The following is a 21,402-nucleotide window of genomic DNA, read 5'->3' on the forward strand; positions in this document are numbered from 1 at the left end:
AAGAAAATACTTTCTATAATAATACGTGTCAATTTTAAGGGTTCAATATAACCGAGGACATGTCCAATAGTTGGCATTTATTTGCTCCAAAGTGCTCCAAAATATGTATTAGTGTGCTCTAAACTGCTCCAAAATTAACATTTTGTTACTACAAGAATTGTTCCAAATCTCCATTTGTTAGTGGCGCCACTGTAATATGAATGTACTTCCCAACCAGACAATATGTCATTCAGTTATTGGCTTCAAGATATTCATTATCCGCAGTCAGCTCTTTTCCACGAATTCTACCAACATATCTAATCTATTACAAAGCAGCATGCCAGCAATGGGAAGGAAGTCAGAAAAAAAAAAACACACAATAAGAACTTTAACGTGGTGAACAAGGGATCAGGAAAGGGGGAAACAAAGGCTCTGAAGCTTCTGAAAAGGCTTAACTTGGAATCTTTGAAGCGGGCCGTAAAGAAAAGCAGATGTGATGTGCTATCTGCATTTTTCACTCTAGAAACACACAAACCTGTGTACCTCTTGGGAACCATTGTGATAGATGAAGATTCATGTCACGAGCTAACAGGAAGGTTCTTGCAACATTCTCTGAATACCTTTGCTACAGGGGATCCTTTCAGCATCGAAAGTTCTAAGGTTATCACTGATACCTTGATGTTGAGAGTGCTTACAGCGAATGCGACATTCTTGGTGCATATTGAAGATTTGTGCTATTCGTTTCCCCATGAAAAACTGTATGTTGCTGTGCAGGAACTTATTCAATGCATAAGGAGAGACTTCTTTTTAAGGTATCGTATTTAGTAGAATTTAACGCGACCATGATTGTAACGCGAGGGTCGACTTTCCAGTCACATTAAATAAAAAATAAAAAATGAAACCGTAATGTAAAGTGAGATGAACGGAAAAACAAATGGTACCTTTATTCAAGGAATCGTAATTTGGAAACAAGTATTTTTCACTCATCATCATCGTCTGACAAGGAGACGGCTTTCCTTGGGTGGTACTCTCGGGCGATCACTTTCATAGATAGTTTCACTTGTGCAAAATTTCGCCTGACTCTGCACTGAAAGCGTCTCCAACAAGTGTTTCTGGTGCTGTCCTGAGTGCACTATCAGTGCCGTGAAAGCTGTCGGCCGTATGCTTCAAGTGGTTCGGTGCCAGACCGAGCGAAGTCTCACAAAAGCGAAACTATCTCATAAGTGATCGCCCGAGAATCGAGTAATTTTCTGGGCCGTCGAGCTTGTTTGATATTTAAGTACTTCTTAAAAGACCATACAGCCATTTCATTTGGGGTTAGTACCAAGAAATTTCAAATTCCACAGAGCTTTTCCGGCTGACCTCTCATTTAAAATGGGCCTGCTGTGGGTCCTGCCATGCGCAAATCAACTCATTCACATCGAGACACCGAGCCGCGGCAGACTTTCCCAGCTCCTTGGCCATCAAATTTGCTCATCTCTCAAAGCGGCCATCATAAGGAATATGCTGCGTCACCATAACATCACGAATGAACGGAGTCGAACCACAAAAGACCATAGGATATTTCAGCATTGTAACCAAGTCACAGGCACTGCAAAAACAACGCCGATTCCAACCAAAAACAAGTTCTGATTTCGGTTGACTTGTCTGTGGATTGGATTGAGGCGTAAAGTTACAGGTGGCCAATGTAATGCTGAAAACCGCAGGATTTAGAGTATTTGTTTTAAAATGGTCAATTTTGCCATTATTTGAATGTGACTGCAAGGGTCAAGTTCAAGTAACGAAAATCATAATAAAAACTGGCCGACATTTAAGCTTCACCTTTAAGAGTGGAACATGATAGTGTTATCGGGCCCTGTTTGCCATTAGTTTTGCATAATTACTTCATTCATAATTAGGATATTCCTTATTACTCATGTACCATGAGTACATGTCTCTAACACACTTCATTACGTTAAAGACAACAACCCACTCACTAAGTCCCTCTAGTATCCAAACCTAGCATTCGCAGCCACTAAAACAGACCTCAAACGGCAGCTGGTAAAGGGGTTTTTGTTTCAGTTTCCGCTCAACAGAATTGTTTTCTCATGTATTCAAATTATAATCCAACGCTATCATGTCTGCAGGTTGCGTGTAAGTCGTACTTTATGAATTTTCTGACGCATTTTACTTTAAGAAATTCAGCTAGTTAAGTAACTATGTAAGTAACTATGTGCCACGCGGAGAGCCTGCATGTCTCGGGGTGTGTGGTTCAAAATGATTTATCTCTAACAGACCCAGCCAATGCAGACGCCAGATTTTCTGCGACTCGGGGACCTTAACGCTATCGCATTAAACACTTTTGTTACAATCGAGTAAATATGGTTACACTGGAAGCATAGCACACAAAGGACGATCCACAAAGACTAGACAGGACAAACGCTCCTTCTTTTCCTTAGCAGAATCAGTTGCTCCTGTTCCGCAATAAACGCTGCGTTAGCGCGTGTCCTGTCCATCCTTTATGGATTGTCCTTTGCGCGCTATGCTTCCAGTGTAACTTAGTTTTACCAACAAGCCCAACCCTATACTCTTCTGAATATGGTTGTTGTGAACTCTCAACATAGAACTTTATGGAACTTGTATATTATGCTGTTCGATATTCACTATGGCTCAAATTTCAGAATCCAAATTTGTCAAAATATTTGAAACAAACGAATATACCGTATTTACTCGCATAATGATCGCTCTTTTTTGTCAAAAAAATTGGCGCGAATTCAGGGGTGCGATCATTACGCGGGTTAAGATTTCCTGCGAAAAGAAAACATTTTTTTTTCATCCCACATTTGCTGCGGGATAACAACAGGTCAACATATAGGTAGCTGCTGCTGTAACAGTGCGGGACACCAAAACAAAAATGGCGGCCGGCGGAGCAAGCCGAATGCATCTTTTTGTTCTTCTCATGAGTACATTACGCACATTGCAACAGTTTCTTCTGTATCAATAATGAATAATATCATTACTATCGGCAAGTTTGCGGCAATAACGTAGCCATGACCACTTTGAGGGGACAGCAACCAAGATGTGCGCGCTTAGCTGCCAGTGACAGAAACCCTTGGCAGGCACGCTGCGGAAACTGCGGCATTTGTCTTCACTACTAGCTTAATAAGGCACACTTCCGCTGTGGGTGGGCGAATATCTTGGCTGTATTACAAGCGTCGGCTTATGAATAGGCTACACTTCTAATGTATCAGTGTAAAAGTGGCTACTATCATTGGCGCTCGCAATTTGTTTTGTGACCACGAGTGCAGACGAGAAGAATCGAAAGGCTTCTTTTTTGTTGTTGTTGTTGACCACAACCTTTATAAAGCCTACAAATAATAAAGCCAAGGCAAGTTTGGTTGGGTTTTTTTTTTTTTTTTTTTCATGGAAGCTTGGAAAGTGATGAAAAGAATGAAATGGGGCATCTGCTTAAGAATGTTCAGTGTATGCAGACTGCTTGGTATGTCTTGAAGAGTCGTTCGCATAGCATTCGACAGATGGTAAGCGCGATCATCACTCGCTAGACTTGGCACATGACATATCGCTGTGGCAAGTTCGGGATGAGATCATTACACGGGAAATGAAAAAAAATCTAAATTTGACGACAAAATTCAGGGGTGCAATCATTATGCGAGTGCGATCATTGTGCAAGTAAATACGGTAAATTTATAAATGCGTATGATCGACAGTTTTGGGTGTTGTTGAACAAGTGTTATTGCCATAACATGGCTCTGTGATGCAGGCTCTTTTTCTAATGTTTCTAATGGGTCTCTGGGGCTATCAAGGACAAAGTCGTTCTTTCCAAGAAAACAGACAAAACATTGAATGTAACCCAGATGAAAAAATAGATAATAGACATTTAATGGAATACAGTAAAACCTCATTATAACGAAGTTGAAGGGGGGGTCGTAATTACTTTGTTATAAGCATTAGTTCGTTATAGCCACTAACCATTTCTATTCACAATTAGCAAGCAAGAGTAGGTGTACGCACCACCAAATCTCACAGCAGCCCACCACGCGTGAAAGAAAACGGCTGTCGCATGGAAAAAGAACAGGTGAAAAGACAGCCAGGAATTGCTACTTTATTCATGCCAAATGGCTCATCACTGATAATCAACAGCACACCAGCTGGTGGCTCACTTCTCAGAAAAAAGTCCTTGATAGATTTTTGCTGCGTCTTCTTCAGGCAAATGATGGCTTTTTCAGCTGCAGCCGCTATTTCGAGTCCGTCTTTACCGTCATCGTGAGCGCCAAAGAAGTGGTGCAGCAGGTCTGCTGCATCCGGCGCTTGTGCGGGTGTCGGTACGTCAGGTTCACCAATATTAGGCTCCGGGCTGTCATCAACACATTCGTCACTGTCGTCATTAGGCACCTCCGTCACCACACGCACAATTTCTGCCTCCGTTAGCTCTTCCGTCGTCACTGCATCAGCATTGGCACTGAAATACATGCTGAAGGTATCGCAGTCGGGCACAACGCCGACATGAAGAAGAGCGTCCCATGACGTTAGGGCTTGGTCGCCCGTGGCACCCTCATTGGCGGCAGCACTGAGATTTTCGCTGTAACCACCGCTGCTGACGCCAGATGAGGCATGCCGGAAGCAATTGGCGATCGTGCATGCCGGTACAGCCATCCAAGCAGCCTGTAGCATTTCGATCACCATACACAAGTCGGTTGTGGACTCACGCTTGATGCTCATATTGACCAGAATCCGGTCGATCACACGCTTGCGGTAGCCCGACTTATGGTCCATGATAACTCCTTGGTCGAGGGGTTGCACAACTGCAGTGCAGTTTGGTGGCAAGAAGCATAGCTCGATGTTTTTGAGCACAGTGGCAGTGTGGTGGCCTGCGCAGTGGTCCAGTACGAGGCATCTCTTCCGGTTCAGCTCGCCCAGCCGCTCGTCCCACTACCGCAGCCATTGTGTGAAAATTTCTCTTGTCATCCAAGCCTTATGGTTGGACACATAGCTCACTTGGAGCTTTCGTTTGCCTTTGAAGCATCGTGGTGACACACTTTTGCCGACCATAAGGGTGGGCACCTCATCCGACCCATCCACGTTGGCAAAAAGCAACACAGTTACGCGGACCTTACTCTGCTTACCGCCCTGGCAGCGTTCACCTTTGAGGGCTAAGGTTTTTTGCGACGGCATCTGGTGGAACAAGGCTGTCTCATCAACGGTGAACAAATCCTTGGCACTGTGTTTTTCTAACAGCTGTCCGACGTTTGTCTCCACCCACGCCACTTCAGCTTCGCAGTTGACAGACTGCGCTTCCCCGCTGACAGCCCTGCCGACGATGTCGGGCGCTCCTTGAAATTCTACAGGCAGCCGACACTCGCCGCAAAATCATCGTGCCCCATGATGCATGCGAAGCCCCTCGCTTTGCGCTGCAACAGTGCCCCACTCAAAGGAGTACCGATTGCTCTGGCGTCCAAAAAGCCACTTGAAGACCGCCTTCTCTACAGCTTTGAAACTGGGGGCTCGCACCTTCTTTCTGTCGCCTTTTACGCAACATGTGACAGCACTGGTGACATCTTCTTTGCTGCCCAATGTTGTCGACAGTGTTCTCAATGCTATGCCGAAATCTTCGGCCATTTTTTCTTCTTCACGCCTGACTTGGTGGCTTTCAGCATAGCCACCTTCTGCTCGATTGAAACCATTTTGCACTTCCATTTGCCATCCTCCATCTTTCTGGCAGCGGGAACTCGCACGGAGGCATTGACAAGCAACAACAAAACTTCTCTTCCACTGGTGCATGGGGTGGGTCTACCAGTTCCACGGGAAAGGGGAAGCTGGGAAATGCGCATGGTAGAGGCGAACATCGCGCGCTGTAAGACATTTGCCTGATGGGTACCAAAATGGTCAGTAAATGCTCGTGGTAGAAAAAAAAAATGACGATGATTACATTACTTCTTAATGCGAAATTTGAGCACATCTCTTCAGCTGTTTCAGCTTTTCTATGTACTGAGGCAGATAGTTCGAGTAAGACATGTATGTAAAGTTACAACTTTTTATTCTTCACTTCTTCAAGAAACACTCCACTCGCAGTTCTTGATTGTCATGAAGGTAGCTTTGTGGTCGGAGAAATAGATGGATATATAGACTTGCTGCACCAATGCCTGGTTCGGCATAGCACACCTCTGGATTCTGGTGGCGATGGCGCTGGGCCTCTGCTTGGGCAGCTCGTTTAGCAGCAGCAGCAGACAAAGGACTTCCACCGGTTGCCTCGCTCATGGCTCAGAAAGAACGGGCTGAGAACAAACTACTTATATAGGCAGACCGATTATATTATAATATAAACCGTCTGTGCCTCGGACAATTCGTCTGGTGCAGAACATTTCGCACCAGCCTACGCAAACAGAGCGTAGCTTGGTGCAGCTGCCTCACTTATCAGAAGGTTGTGGGAGGTAGCGCGTAAGCGCATAGGAACGTTGCGCGACGAAGAGATTGCAGCGACTAATGCCACTGACGCTGCTTGCGAATCAACTGAAGGTGGCTCTGCGTTCCGGTTTAGGAAGCACACACTGTGATTTGCTGATACCGAGGTGGTGCTTCAGCAACCAGGAAAACATTGCGTGCTCTCTCGCGGTGGCCGCCACGGAGGAGGGGGGGCTGGTACACGCAGTGACAAACGGCGGTGGCTATGTGTTTCAGCTCGGACAGCAGCACATCATCAAGATCAGCCACCACCGAGCCGGCGCTCTGATTGCTGCCGCACATGGGTGGCATTGGAGGAGGAGTGAAGAGAGCAAGGCTCGTGCCATGCGCAAGAGATGGCGCCAGGAGCGCATGCTGGCGCCGGCCATGGAGCTGGTTATGGCGAGGCATGATGGCGCCGCAAAATGCAGGAACGGGCACCAGTGAGCTGCGCTCTAAAAAAAGGATCATTAAAGGCTCGTCCATTGCGAGGAAATTTTAACTTCGTTAAAACGAGGTTTTCGATACATGGGCATCTATTAGAATTTCAATGGGAATCATGATTGCTTCGTTATATCTATTAGTTTGTTATATCCTGTTTCGTTATAATGAGATTTTACTGTATTAGCAGCAAGATAGAATTTACAACTCAAATTAAAATAATGCTAATGCACCAAGTAGAGTTATGGCATAATGCAAATACAATCATGTGGTAGGGTCAATGCAACTACAGTTCAACGTTAACAGGCGGCAGGCGAGCCAATGAGATAAATATAAACCCCATGCAAGCAATCTTGCGAATGACAGCGACAAGCAACGTGATATAGATGGCTGTCGCATTCGTTTGTTGCCTACAAATCGTACCCCATGCAGGCGACGACTTTGAGCAACATCTTCCCTGTGTTGCCGGTATGAGGGCAGCAAATATCCTCCGAACCTGACGTGAAACGTGCTTTATTAATTTAAGTTGATGTGTTTTAGTGTAAAGAGCATCATAAAATATTTCTGAAGGTCTTGCAGTAGGTTCTTATCCATTAAATTTAGTCATTTGCTCGTTCCGTGCTACAATCGGCAGTACTTGACTGATGTACAGTGCTCACGGAATGAAACGCGACACGGAGCATTTAGTAGAACCCTGCATATGTGCAAAGTACGCGAGAGCACCATGCCATGTCACAAGAAATTTGGTCGCCAAGGGTAACGAGGGCTCCGGTGTAGGTGTACGCACCAAAATTACGTCGATGTGACACGAACTGCAGCCGCTGGGAACGAAAGTATGCACATTACTTAGCCCTAAATTGACGCTTTTCATTCCGTGAGCACTGTACATCCAGTTATGGCTTCATGCTATTGGCTATTCGCTCGTAGCACATCCGGGCGATGAGTGGCAAAGTCTAGATTTCCAGAACCGAGCAATTGAGCGAGATGAAGGGCGATCTGTTTCCACGACGGCCTGTTTCATCGCTCAAAGCCATCGCGCACAAAATCGCTCCTTGGGTTTGGGCTATAAGCAGCACTGGTCTCACTAAATCAGTGCTGTGGCAGTGTGATGATTTTATGATTGAAGAACAGCTGTTCCAGCTTGCCAAGAGGATGTGGGCCCCTCAGCGGAACTTTCAGGTAGAAACTGCAGGAGACCGGCACGTTCTAACCAGGTAGCTGTACGCCAACTCCGGCCCACAGCCTGACCACTCACACTCTGTCTACGGGCACAGGCATCTGCAGCCTCGGGCAGAAGTCTGGGGTTTGGCGAAGTTGTGAAGCATAGGAACACGTCAGCAGAATGTCCCAGTAGGATGAAGTCCTGGTGGTTTGAGTCCGGTGACCAACCTTCCCCTTTGATCGCTTTTCTTCTGCTCTGGTTCTTGTGTCCTTTTCAGAGTAGTGGTTTTCGGAGCTCCATGTTTACCAATGATTGGTTCTTGCGAGGTCCGTGGGTTTTCTAGATTGGATAATTTTCCCTTTATTTTCTTTACTCGCGCTGTGTGTCCTCGTGCTTGCCGCTCTTTGACATTGTCGTCTTTTGTAACACGGTGGACTCACATCTGCGCGCTCTCTTCATCTTCATCTTTTCATCTCACAATCCACGGCACTTTGCTTTGTGCACCAAACACATCACAGGCTCGTAGCCAAGACAAGCTATTTATGTTTGCTGACTGACTTGTGCACCTAGTCAATTTATTGAATATCGATCTTATGGCACTGCCAACTTCTTTCTTGCACCAGTACCTTTCGGTGATTGAAGTTCTAGACACCGAAAGTTCTCTGGCTCAATTTTTTCAGACATGACGCTTGTGCTCAGTGTTCTTAAAGAATGATGGCTGTGAAGAAAGTCGCGCCATTAAGTTTGTTCCACATACTCTCATTTTTGCTGGTGGGATGGTTTCTCGGCTTCCCGAGAGCTGTATGGCCGGTACATCCATCGTTTCTGTAGACTGCTGCAAATAGATATACATCGACCCGGCTCAAAACCATTGCCAACATCTGGCGAAGCAGCTCTAGTTCAGCCAAACTAACAAGGCAGGCATGGCAGTGGGTGGCAAACCTTCACGGGAAGTTTGGCATTCATCAGTGATCGAACCTGAAATTTGTCTGCGTGCTTACTTGGCAGAACAGGTTCATCTCACGTGTAAGCAGACAGCATCTAGCTGGAGTGGTATTCTTTGGTGATCACTTTCGGAGATGCTATCAGTCCTGCGAGATTTCTGCCACTGTGCCAAGCCAAGCTATCTGTGCACAGTACCAGGAATGTTGTTGGCCATACACTTCGATGTGTTTGGTGCCGAGTCAACTCAGAATCTCGTGAAACTAACAATGATAATGCTTTGTTTGTATTTAGGAAGGGTATGGCCAGGCATACAGGGCTGCAAAAAAGCATAACTGCCCATAACAGTGTGGCTCGCATGCCCAACCTGGGGGCCATTGCAGCACTAAAACATTCAAATTAAGTGAAAGAGATGCAGTGAGAACTGGATATGCCTTTGTGCATATGACCACAAATGCTGTGCGGCCTTCAAGATAGGCCCAATGTCTTGCATATCGGAATCATTCAACACTTATTACTATTTGTTTCAACTTTGCTTTAAATAAAACAATTGATATTCACAGAATCCTAGCTCACCTCTCCTTCACTTCTATGCAGCTCGATGCTTCTCACTCAATGTGCACTTCGATTTCATTTTTTTCACTTCTTTCTTCACACTTAGCTGCTTCTATTGCCAATGTCTGTTAATGCCTCTTGTTCTACTCGTCTGTTTGGGCACAATCTATTTGTGGTCCAAGATGTTGTACAAGTGGGGACAAAGGGCACCAAAAACTTAACTTTAATGAACGCTTATTTGTGCAAGGGTAGTACACCCCCCCTCCCCCCCCCCTCCCTTCGTCCAAGATGATCACCCCTTGAAAAATTTTGGGTAATGCTGCCTATAATAAACCTAGCAAGTGTGATCATGCTTATTTTCCTGCAATTTTATCTTTTTCTTGCAGGCAAACCGGTACAGCGAGGAAGCGCACAGCTTAGGAAGTTTAAACTGCACACGAGTTTCGGCTGAGCTCAAAATGGCCCGCTCTCTTGTCCGATTGTCTGAAATTCAAGCAACAGTACAAGAACAGAGGTAAGAAGGGCTTTCACTCGTGTCATCTATTGTAGTGGTGGGGCAGTAAATGAAGCTGATGCTTGCATCCCATAAGGAGCAATGCCAAAACTGTTGGCTAACATCAGCACACAGTCTGTTTTCCACATGAGTCAGCATGATGTTTTGCTTACTCTTGTCTGTACAGTGGTGCAGTTTTATGTCGGTCCGTTTTTGAAAGTCATGCCTGCTTGATCGCATTTTCATTACACTACCAAGTTTCCTTGATCCGTGGCATGTGAATCAAAGCGCAGTGCAGTGCAGTTCATTTGCCAAGTGGAATAGTTCTTGCAAATTCAGAGCTGTATATAACACAAACAAGCAGCAAGGTGTGAACATGGGAACAAGCAGGTGCTAAGATTGTGGCATTAAACTTAACTAAAGTGTCTGTTGAGGTGCCATTTATTTAGATGTCTAAATAGGTGCGATCCAGACTGTATCGATAGTAAGCAGTGCACAAGCATTTGGCTTTTATTAAATGCTTTTCATAACAGTGCATGAAAGTACTGTAAATGAAACAGTTTTCCGTGACTTTCGAGATAGCAGTGTGCTATTGTCTGCACAACATTGTCTGCACAATGTGAGCTCTGATGTCATGGTTCTTGCACAGTTCGATCATCACTGCTTGCTGTTAGAAAAGCTGAACACCTTGTTCTGGAGCTAAAATGTGTTGTACATCTATGTTTGGTCAACTTTTGAGGGCTAGTTTCCTATACAGTCGAACCCACTTATAATATTCAAGTGCCACAAAAATTCTATTCTTATAACTAACAATTGTTATTACTGGGTTGCGTGAAAATCTTGAAATTGGGGATGGCAGAGCTATTGTGAGAAAACTACCGTATCTACTTGCATAATGATCGCACTTGCGTAATGATCGCACCCCTGAATTTTGTCGTCAAAATTTTTTTTTTCTTCTTCTTCTTTTTTCCCGTGTACTGATCGCACCCTGAACTTGTTGCAGCGATATGTCGTGTGCTCAAGTCAAACTAATCATGATCGCGCTTACCATCTGCCGAATGCTGTGGAATGCTGTCGAATGCTACACTAACAACTCTTCAAAAAATACCAAGTGGTGTGCACGCACCAAACATTCTTAAGCAGATGCCCCATTTTATTCCTTTCATCACTTCCCACACTTCCATGAAAAAAAAAAAAGCTACAACGAAACTTGCCTTGGCTTTATTATTTATAGGCTTTATAATGGTTGTGGTCAACGACAACAACAAAAAAGGCGCCTTTCGATTCTTGTCTGCATTCGTGGGCACGCAACAAATTGCGAGCGGCAAAGATAGTAGCCACGTTTACACTGGTATGTTAGAAGTGTACCCTGTTCATACGCCGACACTTGTAACACAGCTGACATATTAGCCTACCCTTAGTGGAAACGTGCTGTATAAAAATAGTAGTGAAGACGAATGCCGCAGTTTCCGCAGCATACCTGCCATGTGTTTCTACGTCACTGGCAGCTGAGTGTACCCATTTCTGTTTCTGTCCCCTCAAAGTGGACATGGCTACGTTACTACCGCAGACTTGCTGATATTAATGATATTATACATTACGGATATGGAAGAAACTGTTTCAATGCGCATAATGTACTCTTGAGAAGAAAGAAAGTCTCATTCGGAGTGTTAGACTTGCTCCGCTGGCCGTCATTTTTGTTTTGGTGTCCCGCACTGTTATAGCGGCAGCCGCTTATTTGTTGACCTGTTGTCATCCCTTAGCAAATGCGGGATGAAAAAAAAATTTTGTTTTCGTGAGGAATTTAGCCAGCCTAATGGTCACACCCCTGAATTCGCAGCAACTGCATTTTACAAAAATGTGCGATCATTATGTGAGTAGGTATGGTATAATAGCAGGGAGGCCAGTGCCCCTCCCCACCACCTTCCTTTATCTGGCTGCTGATTGCGTTCACTCATTTAACTGCTTCCTGGGCACTCTCATCGCGTGTAACAAGCCACGGCTGTTGGCGATATGCGAGCAATATGCAAGCGATGTGCGAGCTCTGCCGAGACATCGCTTTCATCATCATCAGCAGCAGCAGCAGCCTGGTTACGCCCACTGCAGGGCAAAGGCCTCTCCCATACTTCTTCAACTACCCTGGTCATGTACATCGCTTTGGTGGCACCAAAAGAGACCATTTAAAAAATGCGAGAAGGTTGTCGCAGCAGGCTGTGGGCTTGAGAAATCCAGAAGAAATGCTGAGGCGAGATCACCAAAAGCATCTCACCACGTATTTCTAACTGGCTTGCACGAAAAAACTGTATGTCGTCAGGCTTGCATGCTTTATGCGAAACTTGCTGACATTATTCTCCAAGGCATCCAGGTGCATCACGTAGTGCAGCGGAAGGTTCCTCGCGAAAACAAAGCGCCGGAGGGACTGAATCATTGTGACCGGTTCTTCCTGTGAGGACAACGTTGAGGCAGCCTGCCCTACCACGTCATTTCTGCCATCATCGTCGTCACTATCCGATGCAAGCATATTCGCGACGATCGCTGCATCGGTTAGAAGCACTTAGTTTCCAAATTTATAGCTGCGCAGTTTCTTTTACCGGCAACGTCGTGCATTGCTAATGACCAGTGGGTGGATTAGCCATCTTCCGTTTCGACGGCGAGTCACACGAGGCTGCGAAACCACGATTTCGACGCAACAAACACAGACGAACCTGAGCGATTAAATCTATTTACAGCAGTGCCCTGAATGAGGAGCCAGCGAGCAGTCTGGGAGAAGTGCAGTTGGCGCAGTCTATTCGTGTTTCGGAGTGGTGGAAGGGCGACGGGAGAGAGGCTCCAAGGCATTTCTGTAAGGAATGTCTTGAATAAATCAATAAAGAAAGAAAGGTGCGTAAAGAAGGCTGGAAAATGAGTGCATGGCAGCGGTTGGGGCAGCGGGCCATCATTCAGTGGCTCAAATTTCTCATTTTATTTTTTTATTTTCAAGGATTTCGCATTTCACTACCGTTCGGCACAGACACCCAGCAGCCAGACTTCATCATTATAACCGATAATGCGGCATCGGGGCATTCTAGTAAGCGGGTTATTTCACCGTGGAAAACATACAAAAATTGACGGTGTAGCAGCTTCTCATTGTTATAACCAATATATTGTTAAAACCGGTATGGTTATAAGTGAGTTTGACTGTATAACAGCTGCTTGCTCCACTGTAGACTGTAGCTGAAAGTAAGTTGTTCCTTGCGAGGTTCGTGCAGCGTTTTTAAAATCACATCTTCAGGGCCTTGAGACTACTGTAATTCTTTAGGGGCACTTGAAAACCATTAACATATATGTTCATTTGATAAATAAAAAATTAATGCATCTGAAGTTTTTGCTACAGCTTGTACAAGATAGCCTCTGTTTGCCGAATGTAATGCATTCAGAGAACACAGTAATTAACCCACTTTGTTTTTTTACTATAAGCGGAGGTGTGCGAATATCAAATTGTCAATTTCAAGGTGAATTCAAATAATAAAAACCAACTGCAAATCGAATATTTTTCGAGTACGAATACTATTATTGGTTTGGCAAAAATTCAATCTTTTTCCCCAACCAGAGGTATGAAAACAAAAGTCAGTTTCATCATCATTATCAGCCTAGTTATACGCCCACTGCAGGGCAAAGGCCTCTCCCATACTTCTCCAACTACCCCGGTCATGTACTAATTGTGGCCATGTTGTCCCTGCAAACGTCTTAATGTCATTCGCCCACCTAACTTTCTGCCGCCCCCTGCTACGCTTCCCTTCTCTTGGAGTCCAGTCCGTAACCCTTAGTGACCATCAGTTATCTTCCCTCCTCATTACATGTCCGGCCCATGCCCATTTCTTTTTCTTGATTTCAACTAAGATGTCGTTTACCCGCGTTTGTTGCCTCACCCAATCTGCTCTTTTCTTATCCCTTAACGTTACACCCATCATTCTTCTTTCCATAGCTCGTTGCGTCGTCCTCAATTTCAGCAGAACCCTTTTCGTAAGCCTCCAGGTTTCTGCCGCATATGTGAGTACTGGTAACACACAGCTGTTATACACTTTCCTTTTGAGGGATAGTGGCAACCTGCTGTTCATGATTTGAAAATGCGTGCCGAACGCACCCCAGCTGATTCTTATTCTTCTGGTTATTTCAGTCTCATGATCTGGATCCGTGGTCACTACCTGCCCTAAGTAGATGTATTCCCTTACCACTTCCAGGGCTTCGCTACATATCGTAAACTGCTGTTCTCTTCCGAGTCTGTTAAACATTACTTTAGTTTTCTGCAGAATAATTTTCAGACCCACCCTTCTGCTTTGCCTCTCCAGGTCAGTGAGCATGCATTGCAATTGGTCTCCTGAGTTACTAAGTAAGGCAATATCATCAGCGAATCGCAAGTTGCTAAGGTATTCTCCATCAACTTTTATCCCCAATTCTTCCCACTCCAGGCCTCTGAATACCTCCTGTAAACATGCTGTGGATAGCATTGGAGAGATCGTATCTCCCTGCCTGACACCTTTCTTTATAGGGATTTTGTTGCTTTCTTTGTGGAGGACTACGGTGGCTGTGGAGCCGCTATAGATATCTTCCAGTATTTTTACATATGGCTCATCTACACCCTGATTCCGTAATGCCTCCATGACCGCTGAGGTTTCGACTGAATCAAACGCTTTCTCGTAATCAATGAAAGCTATATATAAGGGTTGGTTATATTCTGCACATTTCTCTATCACTTGATTGATAGTGTGAATATGGTCTATTGTTGAGTAGCCTTTACGGAATCCTGCCTGGTCCTTTAGTTGACAGAAGTCTAAGGTGTTCCTGATTCTATTTGCGATTACCTTAGTAAATACTTTGTAGGCAACGGACAGTAAGCTGATCGGTCTATAATTTTTCAAGTCTTTGGCTTCCCCTTTCTTATGGATTAGGATTATGTTAGCGTTCTTCCAAGATTCCGGTACGCTCGAGGTTATGGGGCATTGCGTATACAGGGTGGCCAGTTTCTCTAGAACAATCTGACCACCATCCTTCAACAAATCTGCTGTTACCTGATCCTCCCCAGCTGCCTTCCCCCTTTGCATAGCTCCTAAGGCTTTCTTTACTTCTTCTGGCGTTACCTGTGGGATTTCGAATTCCTCTAGGCTATTCTCTCTTCCACTATCGTTGTGGGTGCCACTGGTACTGTATAAATCTCTATAGAACTCCTCAGCCACTTGAACTATCTCATCCATATTAGTAACGATATTGCCGGCTTTGTCTCTTAACGCACACATCTGATTCTTGCCTCTTCCTAGTTTCTTCTTCACTGTTTTTAGGCTTCCTCCGTTCCTGAGAGCCTGTTCAATTCTATCCATATTATAGTTCCTGATGTCCGCTGTCTTACGCTTGTTGGTTAACTTAGAAAGTTCTGCCAGTTCTATTCTAGCTGTAGGGTTAGAGGCTTTCATACATTGGCGTTTCTTGATAAGATCTTTTGTCTCCTGCGATAGTTTACTGGTATCCTGCCTAACGGAGTTACCACCGACTTCCATTGCGCACTCCTTAATGATGCCCATGAGATTGTCGTTCATTGCTTCAACACTAAGGTCCTCTTCCTGAGTTAAAGCCGAATACCTGTTCTGTAGCTTGATCCGGAATTCCTCTAGTTTCCCTCTTACCGCTAACTCATTGATTGGCTTCTTGTGTACCAGTTTCTTCCGTTCCCTCCTCAAGTCTAGGCTAATTCGAGTTCTTACCATCCTATGGTCACTGCAGCGTACCTTGCCGAGCACGTCTACATCTTGTATGATGCCAGGGTTCGCGCAGAATATGAAGTCGATTTCATTTCTAGTCTCACCATTCGGGCTCCTCCACATCCACTTTCGACTAACCCACTTGCGGAAAAAGGTATTCATTATCTGCATATTATTCTGTTCTGCAAACTCTACCAATAACTCTCCTCTGCTATTCCTAGAGCCTATGCCATATTCCCCCACTGACTTGTCTCCAGCCTGCTTCTTGCCTACCCTGGCATTGAAGTCGCCCATCAGTATAGTGTATATTGTTTTAACTTTACCCATCGCCGATTCCACGTCTTCATAAAAGCTTTCGACTTCCTGGTCATCATGACTGCATGTAGGGGCATAGACTTGTACCACCTTCAATTTGTACCTCTTATTAGTTTCACAACAAGACCTGCCACCCTCTCGTTAATGCTATAGAATTCCTGTATGTTACGAGCTATTTCCTTATTAATCAGGAATCCAACTCCTAGTTCTCGTCTCTCCGCTAAGCCCCGGTAACACAGTACATGCCTGCTTTTTAGCACTGTATATGCTTCTTTTGTCCTCCTAACCTCACCGAGCCCTATTATATCCCATTTACTACCCTCTAATTCCTCCAATAACACTGCTAGACTCGCCTCACTAGATAGCATTCTAACGTTAAACGTTGCCAGGTTCAGATTCCAATGGCGGCCTGTCCGGAGCCAGGTATTCTTAGCACCCTCTGCAGCGTCACAGATCTGACCGCCGCCGTGGTCAGTTGCTTCGCGGCTGCTGGGGACTGAGGGCCGGGGTTTGATTGTTGTATTCATATAGGAGGTTGTGGCCAAGTACTGCACCAGGGTGGCCAATCCTGCTCTGGTGAGAGAGTGCATTACCGGTTCTGGTCACCGGGATCAGGCCGTACTCCAGGCCTGTTTCAGTTCAAAGTCAGTTTATTGCACACCAAATAATGTACAGAAAAATTATGCTTTGTAGTCCACAAAATTTGCAATCGCAACGCTTTTGCATGACAGCATAGTAACTGCAGTTATCTAAATGTTGTCATGAAGGAACGATAGCTGCTCGACATGTTGGGGAGCAGCTACACCCTCCTGCATGTCACAATTCCTTCAGACACCGAAAAGAGCTGCTTACTGGAAAGCCATATTGCCTGGTTTTGGCAATTATTTCTTTGCAAACCGAGCCAACAATGGGCACCATGCTTGCATCACCACTCACATAGATCTTTTTTTTTGGTCCAAAATTTCATCATATGCATATTTTTCAACCTGTGCATGGAGTGAAAATTGTTGCTGGTTGATGAGGCTATCAAATTTTTTCCACAGTGCTGACCTGAAAGCGGGTTGAAATGAAAGCTCTTCAGAAGCTTTCATTGTTAACCCTTTAATGAGGAGACATATAAATACCGAGAAATTTTTGTATTCTTCTATCTAAATACGCAAAACACATCAAGAATAAGCATAATCAACAAAAATAACAAATATTTTGCAGAATTTTTTTAGCAATAGAGGGCAAACCCCAGACAGGAAACTGGAAGTGGGCTTCACCCCAAGCCACCTAAGGCTTCATTTTCAATTTGTATCGACAGCTCTCATCATATGTGAACCATAGGCGCACATTTGAGTTGCTTTACTCACATATGTGACACCACTTCATCTGCATATGTTGCATCGGCCTGTCTCCTCTGACCTTGCTTGCACAAGACAGTGAGTCGCGTGCCAAACTTCTACTTCTTCGTCCAGTGTTCCTGCTCCAAACCAACAAATGACGCTTGCTGCCTGTCATTCAGTCTTGGCCGAAGACATTTAGCTAGAAACTTCATACTCAATACTTAAACTCAGCAAGAAAAAAATTCTTTTTTGGTATGTTGCCTGTAGGCAACACTCGTCAATAAAGGGTTAAGGACATACCTCGGCTCCTTGGTGTTAAATTTTCCTTGGTTCGTCTAAAGCCAGGTTTTTAATCCAGTGTGCCATTAAAGTATCCTGGTGGTACCCGACTAGTTTAAAATGAGTGTCTAAAGACTGTCGAGTTTGCTATTTGGTCAAATTTATAGTTTAGAAACTGTTTTTCAGCACTTAGCCATATTAGTAGCAGACATAAAGGTTTCCACCTGATGGCAGCTAGGACCCAGATGCATCAAGAGGCAGCACAATTTTGTACTTGAGCTAATAGTGTCGGGTAGCCATATGCACCAGCAGGGGCCCCATGCTTCACTACAAGGCAAATAAGCTTCACCGCAACACAGCATGTACGCTTCGCTGCATACACTGCTGTAATGCAGCGAAGCTAACTTAAAAACCTGACAAAAACAATTTTTAAGGCTTCAAATATTTGGAATAGTAAAAGTATCTTTCGAATGGATTATTCGAAGTTTTTGAATATTTTATCCTGTCTAGCCTAGAAGGAACCATGAAAGTGCCCAAAAAGTTTGACTGTTGGGCCAGGGTGAACTAACTTGAAGGGAAAAAACACTGATATTTTAGGTGGCCAGCAGCTGAAATGCTCATTGTTGTCCAAGGTATGGCAGTATTTTTTCCAAATCTTTATTAATTGCATGTTTTGAATTTTTCAGTAGAAAGTCCTATACTTGTAGCTATGCAGTGAAAGTAGATTTTACGGCCTACCAGACTAGCGCCTCACTGGCAGTCCACAAATGTAGCAAGAATGCACCAAGTGCACAAGCAAGTTTGCAACTTGCTGTGGGCCACATACATACATTTTGTTAAGCTACTGTCAGCAAAGCATATTACAAGAGGTGTGATGCGGTGACATCCAACATATAAATTGTGACTCGCATAGCTTTAATGTAATGCTCAGCAGCTGAAAGGCAGTTGTAAAGCCAACAAGGCTACAGAAAATTCAGCTGGCTCTGTCATTTACAACAGCGGTGTTCATGACCTAGTGCTTGCAGATTTTGCCAGAAAAATCTAGCAAACCAATGTGTGGTGCCAAAATTTTCTATCATTATTGTACACTGATGCTCTGAAGCTCACGGTGGTGCCACCACCAGATGACCTATCTAACGAGTCCAAAAAAGTGCTTTGCTCCACCTGGTGCATTGTGGCACGTGACGTGTCTGTCAGTGCCTGCACACCTGCAGAGCTGTTCAGGTAGACAACTGCTGCTCAAAACATGTGGCTGCCATTTTGTGAAAAAGCCATGTACCTCTGTGCTTCCAGACAACTGCTATTTGTTACATTAATGCCTTCTGTGCTGTTGTGGAAGCTTTTTTTGCTTTACGTTTTTTATGCCTTAGTTCCTCAACAAAAAGCACAGTGATCTGGCATGTCTTCGCATTTCTTCAGGTGTGAAAGCTCAGTCCTGCAGTTTAGTATGCCTGTCTCTGTGTGTTTTAAACAGGTAGATATGTGAGTGAAGGTGAAGAAACATACCTCTTTGCATTTTTCTTAAATGTTATCGCAAAAGGTGCAACATCGCAGTGTTTGAGATGCGGTGTTTGACATGTTGGTAACTTCTGTTGCCAAGTTTCAGCATTTGCTTTTTGATGGGGTTGAACTACAATGAGGGACGTTTTTGTTATCAAAAGGCACGCGCCATTGTCTCAGGTGCATCACACAGCCACCTTCTCGGGAGCATAATATCAGGAGGTAGCTGGCCGTGATTTGACCTTCCATTGCCGTGTTTTGCAGATTGTATAGCTTCAGGGACCATAGACAATATAAGTGCTCTTTCCTAACATAATGAATGAGATCCAAGATGCTTTTCTACTACAGTCGAACTCACTTATAAGGATCCCAGATGTAGTGATCTATTGGTTATGACTACCACAGTTCAGTGCATTTACAATTTTCTGACTCTGCCTATTGGAACTGCTTCCAGCTATAACGAATGCTTTTTAACCCTTTCACTGTCGGACCTTTCTGGCCATGACGCCCCCTGAGTGTCGGCTTGGTTTCGGGGAACAAGCATAACAGGGAATGAACAAAGCAATTTATTTTTGATTATAATTGGTATACAAACAACATAGTCAATGCAATATGCACATTTCAGTGTTCTGCAGCTGTTGTTAGTAAACATCATCAGCAGCAGCAGCAGCAGCCTGACTATAACATCCGTTCAACATCCGAATCTGACGATGTGGAGCTCACCTCTTCCTCGCATGAGACTGTCCGAGTCCGAATCCGAGCTCGGCTCGTATTCTGAACCGGAATTGAGCCACTGCTCCAACGAGCAGACGAAGGTCCGCACGCTCAGCCATCCAAAAGTAACCGCGCGCAGGGAGGTTGCACTTTCAGTTGCCCGCACAACAGAGAGAAATGGGACGTTGCGTGATCAAGAAGACAGAGGGAGATGGAAAAAGGCTAAAACAAAGTTCGAAGGGCTTTACGTTTACTGCTGCAAGTCGGAAGCGAGGGTGCGGCGAGAGAGCGAAAGCAGCAATCGAGTGACTCTTTTCGGAGAGGCAACGGCGCGTGCCTCTGAAATTGACGCGCCATAGCAGACACACCAACAGAAGAAAAATAAAAACCTTCAAACCAGCGGAGATGGCAGAACAACCCTTGAACCCATAACCACAGGCGCACGACGCGTGATACAGCCACCGCGCCACTCAGCAAAGAGAGAGGGGCGAGTGACAGTTGCACCGTTCTTCAATACATATATTAACACAGGTCGAGGCGAAAATACGAACTTGTAGAAAGAATCAACAGATGGCGTGGCCAGTCCAGGAGCGCCAGCTTTGCGCTCAGGTGCGAAATTTTGAACGCACGATAGAGAATGTACCGGTACGTCAGTGACACTGTGGGGGGGAAGCCCGAAGATGTACCGGTACGTCCGTGACAGCTAAAAGGTTAAATCGCCAATGAATGCTTCAAACTCTGTCACAGTTAAAAGAGGGTGCACACAAAATCACCCCCTGTTATTGTGGCTTGGCTCGCGGAACTGTCGAGTTCGTTATAAACAGGTTTGACTGTACAGTCGCCGACCGTTTATTAAGACCTCACGAGGACTGCGGAAATGTACAAATAAACAGGTGTCCAAAAAAGCAGATTAAGAAAAAAAAAAGAACGAAATTCTAAATTCCACGCACCTATCCGGGCTCGGCAGTAGGCTTAAAGAAATCGTGAATGTTCCATTCCACGCTATTCCGTTTACGCGCAATCTCGGAGAGGGTCGTACGGCGGCTGAAAGCACAGTCACTGCTTGTACACGCTCCGCATACGACGCTAGTGTAGCACATGGTGCATCATCGTCCGGTGGTGCAGCAGAAACCTGAAGAATGATCTTGTTGTCGTCGAGTTCTGCGCATGTCAGTACAGCAGTGTCAGCACCTGTGAAACTGTCAAATGAGATGGTGTCCGGAATCGCAATGCAACCGCTGCGTAGGTCTCCACAGAAAATTTTTGGGCATCTGTAGGGAGCACATCGTAAGGGACAAATCCTAGGCCTCCCAATACCCACTTGGCGGCATTCCCCAGCGCAGTCTGCGCGGGCACTGTCTGCGCCATTAAACACTTGACACAATGTTTCTGCATGCCGCGTTGGATCACCGCAACCTCGACACAGCAAACTCGATACAAAGCAAACACCACCACGGCATCATGCCGACACCAGTTGCAAAAACGAAAAACGTGCCCTACTCGCAGCGTTGTGCACGAAGAAAC

At 45.0% G+C, this 21,402-nt stretch overlaps 1 protein-coding gene across 6 annotated transcripts in view; it reads left to right on the forward strand.

Annotated features, from left to right (window-relative positions):
• LOC139054438 (WW domain-containing adapter protein with coiled-coil-like) overlaps positions 1 to 21,402 on the forward strand; it is a 436,373-nt gene that overhangs the window by 367,887 nt on the left and 47,084 nt on the right. For all 6 annotated transcript variants that reach the window (XM_070531403.1, XM_070531406.1, XM_070531400.1 and 3 more), the window contains one exon: positions 9,904 to 10,031. In XM_070531403.1, the coding sequence (XP_070387504.1) occupies positions 9,904 to 10,031 (128 nt within the window). The remainder of the gene's footprint in view (positions 1 to 9,903; positions 10,032 to 21,402) is intronic.

The sequence above is a fragment of the Dermacentor albipictus genome, chromosome 1 (assembly GCF_038994185.2).
Source record: "Dermacentor albipictus isolate Rhodes 1998 colony chromosome 1, USDA_Dalb.pri_finalv2, whole genome shotgun sequence".
In the NCBI taxonomy this organism is placed as follows: Eukaryota; Metazoa; Arthropoda; class Arachnida; order Ixodida; family Ixodidae; genus Dermacentor; species Dermacentor albipictus.